General features: G+C 41.6%; 1 protein-coding gene across 3 annotated transcripts in view; it reads left to right on the top strand.

Moving 5' to 3' along the window:
* The first annotated feature begins 526 nt into the window (after positions 1 to 526).
* The window catches only part of FAM171B (family with sequence similarity 171 member B), a 37,328-nt gene continuing 31,854 nt past the window's right edge, over positions 527 to 6,000 (top strand). The window contains exon 1 of one of the 3 annotated variants that reach the window (XM_026696938.2): positions 527 to 1,009. In XM_026696938.2, coding sequence (XP_026552723.1) covers positions 823 to 1,009 — 187 coding nt within the window. In that variant the 5' untranslated portion in view covers positions 527 to 822. Of the gene's footprint in view, positions 1,010 to 1,361; positions 1,385 to 6,000 lie in introns of those variants that run through there. The other 2 variants (XM_087919838.1, XM_087919839.1) reach the window with 2 other exon arrangements.

Raw genomic sequence — 6,000 nt, 5'->3', positions numbered from 1 at the left:
GTCATAGTGATGTCATCAACTATTGGGGATTGTGGTGACTCATTCTTTGCAAATGCAGCCTTTGATTTTAAGTTTTCATTCGAATGCCTCACAGTTAACAGGATCTGTACTTGGACCTGTTTTTGCATCATGGCAGAGCTAACAATGATTAGATCCAATAGCTAAGATAAAACCCATATGAGCGGACATAATCTATTACTTGATTATGGCTCCAGGGGAGTTCCAGGTTAAAATATGAAACCAGTATATTTTCCATGCTTGATCTTTGAGGCCCCCAACCTTATTCACCTGAGGCATTTATGCATTTTGGCGAGGGAGGGGCACCCTGATGCCATTTCTGGACAACAAGATATTCGCCAAAAGGCCAAGAGAAACGACAGCAGGTTGCCTCAAAACAGCAAGACAAACAGACACACACACACCAAATCTAAGTGGAGCTTTCCAGCCACTTCGAACTACAACTCCCAGGATCTCGCGTCGTCGGGAACAGTGTGCTGGGTGTTAACTTGCAAACCATCTGGAAGGCACCAGGTGACCTCCAGGAAAGGCGGGGGGGGGAACCTCCCTAAACCAAACGACGCACAGGTGAGGGTCGATAAAACAATTCCCCCGGGGGAAGACTCGTCTTCCCTCGGCCTCCTCCCTCCGTGTCACGTGGTTGCAGGAGAGCCGCCTCCTGCCCCCGGCGCGGAGGCGTGAAGGAGTCGGGAACTGCTTCGTTCGTGTCTCGGTGGCTCAGCTGCGGCCGGGCGGCTGCGCTCCCGCCGTTTGGCCGCTCTTCCTCGCCCGCAATATGCCTCCGCTGCTCTCCGGCTACCCGCCATGCCTGGGATTCGCGGGCGTCCGCCGACCTCCTCGCTGCTGGGATTGGCCGCCGCGACGTTTTTCCTCCTCTTGCTGCTGAAGAGCCGCCCGGGCTTCGCGGCCGCCACCAGCGCCGTCGGCTTAACCAGGCGTCCCCAGCAGCGGCCCGGCTTATCGACACCGCCTTCCTCCATGGCTGCTCCAGGTAGGTGCTGTCTTTTCAGCCCTGGAGGTTGGCCAAAGGTTTTCTTCCCTGCGACCCAAATGCCGCCAGCATTTGACTTTGAATGGCATCCTCGGCGTCCCATTGCACCGTTCGGATGCCTGGGGCATTGCGAGGGATGTTTCTCCCTCCCTCCAGCCATTCCCTTTCCTTTAGATCTGCTTCGGTCCTCTCTTCGTTTGATTCCTCGGCAAGCAGTAGTTCGCGCTTCCTTTTTCCCTTGTAGGATTTGGCTTTCCTCTAGGATGGCGGATGGCTGTCTGGCGCTTGGAAGGCTGGATGGATGCGCGAGGCTTGCAGAGGATCAGAGAGCATCTACTCGTTCCTGGGGCCCTCTGTCCTCCGTCCCGCAATTATGTAAACGGCCTCCTTGTTTTCTGACAGTTTGCGGCCATCTCGGCCCTTTTTCCCGTCGCCTTCTCCCCGTCGCATCCTTTGCCTCAGATCCATCTCAGTGCTTGCCTTTAGGTGGATGGGTAAGGCCAGGAAGCTAGAATTCATTCAGTTTAAAAAAAATGAAAAAGAAATCAAGCCCGGAAAGGAAGATCTTCATCAAAAGGTTCCACGATTTTTAGAAAGGGTTGTTGTTTCTTCCCTATGTAGGGAAATTAGGTTGGCTTCTAGTGGGGAGGATTGTAATGGTGTAGTAGCATAAACCTTCTCTGTCCCAAAATGCTCCCTGTCCGGAGAATGTGCCTCTTTTTTTTTTTAATCTGCCACCTTATTTTTATCTCTTCTAGGTAAACCCTCCTTTCCCTTTAGCTTGCTTCCATTCCCCCTCAATTTGTGGCTGCAGACAGCTTTTCCCCAGGTAGTAGATGCCTAAGCTTTTCCTTTGAGTCTGGCAGGCTCCCCTTTTCTCAGGGGGATTACATTAGACCACATGTGTCACTTGTTATTTATGGATAGGGTTGCTGGGGAGGGGTCTTGACCACTGTGTGCTTAAGGAAGCGTCTTCCTTGCCTCTTGGGAGGTGGGAATTAGCCCTCCAGTTGCTCTTTCTTCCCCACTGCTGGGTTTTTAATGGCTCCAGAAGAGCAGCTGCAGCTCTACTTTAAAGGGAATATAAAAGCAGCTCCTTTGGCATATGGCGACTTGATTGTCTTTTGCAATTCCCCTGTAACCACTGAAAGGAAAATATTTTATTCTTTCTTGTACAAGATGCCTCCCATTTATAGGCTGGAGTCCATAATTTAAACAAAAGAGCTTTGGAGGTTTTTTACATATCAAAATTGTGTTTTGTCTGTATGTAGATATCATTTACAGTACTACATTAATGCAAATGCTGGCATTTGAATGTGCTGTGAGGCAACTCCATTTTCTGCTTTCATTGGGCATTGGTTCAAATGATGCCATGCATGACACATCCAGCCAGGAGTGTAGGTACCCAATGATCTGTGACTGCATCCTTGGTGGTTTAATGGTTTAATTTACAAAATAAGTGTTGGCTTGTGACATTGCCTATAATTTTTTATGATAAAGGTAGGGTTTTTTTTTTCTTCCTAATCGGAGTGTAGTTTGCTGGCTCTTTTTCTCTTAAGTCTTCAAATATTATATCGTTTTGTGTTATCCTTTCCAAGATAAGTGGTGGCTTTGCAATGTATTTTGTATGCCACTTGAAAGTGGTCTTTAGTTTGTAAGATAATAGTGAACATGTCTTAAAAGTAAGTATATCCTGGCTGTAAAGACTAATCTGTATTTTATCTTTCTTCTGATACGAAATCTATGAGCTCATTTGTTTTACTGTGCTAAACAAGGAATGCACACTTTCTGCCCTCCCCATATTTATACCTTCCTGCCAATAGTGAGTGCCATGTTCCATAGGAAGATTCTGAAATCAATCTTGCTTTGCAGATTCTCCTCATTATAGTTGTGTTAGGAAAGAATCGGTACTCATTGTTGTATTATGAAGCCTTATTTTTAATGTTTGGATCAGGACTACTTGAAGTTAGCAGCTCATCATTTATGTCTTTAGCATCATGTTAATTCAGTGTAACTTGAATATATCTCTGGAGAGAGTCAAGAATACATTTTTTCTTTATGGAAATATGACTCTATAGTTAAGCAGCATCCATGTGAAAGATATAGTGATATGATTAAGTGAAGCTGGAGTTTTTAATAAGATTAAGATTGAGAGATAATTTTGATCCACGTTTTTATGCATTTTTATTGTATGAGGTTCAGGATATGGAACTATGGTGGAACAGGGGAATACTTGAAGATAATCTGAAAATAATACAACAACATTTTATATTGAATACATATATATTTGGAAAGAGAAAAGAAATCCAGAAGAATCCTAGTAGAGGTGAAATAAGTTAATACATTTGTAAAAATTATGCATGAAATTGTTTATTGCAGAAATGTTTATGAACATGTCACGTTTTATTCTGAAATGTTATTCAGAAAAGCAAAAGCAGCTCAAAATATTGTGCAGAAGAAGTATTTTTTTAACGGAAATAGAAGTATCTGATCAAGAGCCTTTTAAAATAGGATGTGAGGACACAGATTATGATACAGAATTTGGTGTAATAATTATATATTTAGATATACAGTATAATAGATACAGGGGTGGGATTCTACCAGTTCACACCTATTTGCCAGAACCGTTAACATTCTAAGCAGTTCGGAGAACTGGTTGTTAGAAGAAATTATTGGCCTAATCCTGTAAGGAAGGCAGAAAGGAAACATTCTGTTGTTGCTTACAGAAACTGCCTCTCCGTTAATCCTTATTACATTCTTGGCAGGATTAGACTTCCTGTCTCAGGAACGTCTCTGGAATTTTTTCCCCTCCTTTGCTGGTACTTTGCTTGTGTGGAATGACCATCCAAAGTTACAATGGCACTGAAAAAAGTGACTTATGACCATTTTTCACACTTATGACTGTTGCAGCATCCCCACAGTCATGAGAGGCCAGGCGAGGAGATGCATGCCTCGATGTGAGTGATATTGAGTTGGCCACACCTAGCCAATAACATGACAACCAAGCCACACCCACCAACTATGCCATGCCCACAGAACTGGTTGTTAAAACATTTGAATCCCACCCCTGAATAGATATCATACGAGTAGTATGCAAGTCATGAATGCTTCAAGAATGGTAAACAAATATAAGAAAAAATGGAGATCCCAGAAAACAGCCTGAGGAATGAAGACCTGGAATATATCATCATTGGAATCAAGAGAAGAAAAAGTTCATTTGAGACTGAGAATGATTTTGAAACAACCTTGGGAATGCACTAAGGAGAGGACTGTCAAAATTCTAATATAATTTATGGTATGAAAAGGAGAAGATGTGAACACAGAAATGGACAGCGTGCGCCAGATCCTGCACTTGGCCAGGAAGGTGACAAGAGATCAAGTTATACCACAGTAATTTAATATAAAGATAATTCTACCCAAAGAAGCTTCTATTAGAAGATACTTGACAAGGAAAGAATGCAAAATTGTTTTGTTTGATCAGGGATAAAATAAGTACCTTTATAAATGTTGAAAACCCTTAATTGACTGCCCGTCCCCCCAAAAAAAACAGTTAAAATGCCTTGGGTGATTTTTGCTTTTCTTAATTAAAAAGGATTGAATATAGGAAGGTATGTATGGAAGCTAAAAGAGGAGGAGAGAAAATAAGGTTACTTGTGACTACTGTAGAGAAGAATGGAAGTCATCCTTTATATAATCTTTTTCTTTTCTGCTTTATCTCTTTCCCCTAATTGCTTTATATGTATTTTTTTCTTTTATTCATCTACATTTTTTTTCAATGAAAACTATAAGGAAAAATGATTTACACAGGAATTCTGTATATGAACAAATCTATTATACCAAATACCAGAAGACACCTGTGTTTTCATACAGTAACAAGAAGAAAGAGACAACTAGGCAGGGTGTGTAACTCTTGTTTCTACTTGTTTCCTTGCCTTAATTAATCATAGTTTTGCTAGAGGCACTATATTTCTCTACCATATTCAGGCTCAGGAGATTAGTCTTGACAATTGATCCTATAGAATAGGACTAGGAGATTGCTTTACATTTTAAGAACAAAAGAGAAATGTCGTGACCAAACTTCCTCAGCTTCAATATGCAAAATATAGAATAAGAGAATAATAAACTAATTATAACAAATAATAAATAATTCATTTCATGAATAAGAGAAGGATTTGAACCCAGATGTCCTTGGTCAAAATTCAACACGTAATTGGTTTGACTAGCTATATTGGATAGCAGCTTCCATAATACTCAATCTCAATTGGGCACTCTAGTTCAGGGGTCGCCAACCTTTTGGACCTCAGGGACCACCAAACTCCTAATTTTAGATCCCAGGGACCACTAACTGGTTCTGTGGGCATGGCCAAATTTGTGGGTGTGGCTTGGTCGTGTGACTGGCTGGGCATGGCTTGTATGTAGATATTATAAATATTTATATAAATATTGAATTTTTTAATAAAAAAGAGCAACTTTTACCCAAAATCAGACAAAGCAGGCAGGCAGATTGACTTGCTCACAGAATCACAGATGCATTCAGAAATCTATCTATCTGCCATTGGCTAGTTCAATCTGTCACACAAAATTTGCTTGCAAGCAAACTCATAAAATTTGGCAGCAAGCTAACCCACAAAATTAACTCACAACACCCCATGCATGTAAATATTGAATTTTTTAATAAAAAAGAGCAACTTTTACCCAAAATCAGACAAAGCAGGCAGGCAGATTGAGTTGCTCACAGAATCATTCAGTGATCTATCTATCTGCCACCGGCTAGCTCAGTCTCTCAAATTTGCTTGCTGTGAGTCTGCACTTAATTTTCTTGCAAGCAAACCTTCAGTCCTAAGGGAAGCAGAGCTGAAGATCTAAAGACTAGCTAGAAAGCAAGAGATCCAACCATTTTCTGCTTCCTAGCTAATCTAAATCTCCTGGCACAGCAGAACAGATGATGGTCGGAAAAAGGAAAAATAGCAATTTTAGCAGGCAAGTTTGCC

The sequence above is a fragment of the Pseudonaja textilis genome, chromosome 1, assembly GCF_049901715.1.
Source record: "Pseudonaja textilis isolate UNSWEBS1 chromosome 1, rPseTex1.2, whole genome shotgun sequence".
In the NCBI taxonomy this organism is placed as follows: Eukaryota; Metazoa; Chordata; class Lepidosauria; order Squamata; family Elapidae; genus Pseudonaja; species Pseudonaja textilis.
This window is presented reverse-complemented; position numbering and strand designations above follow the sequence as displayed.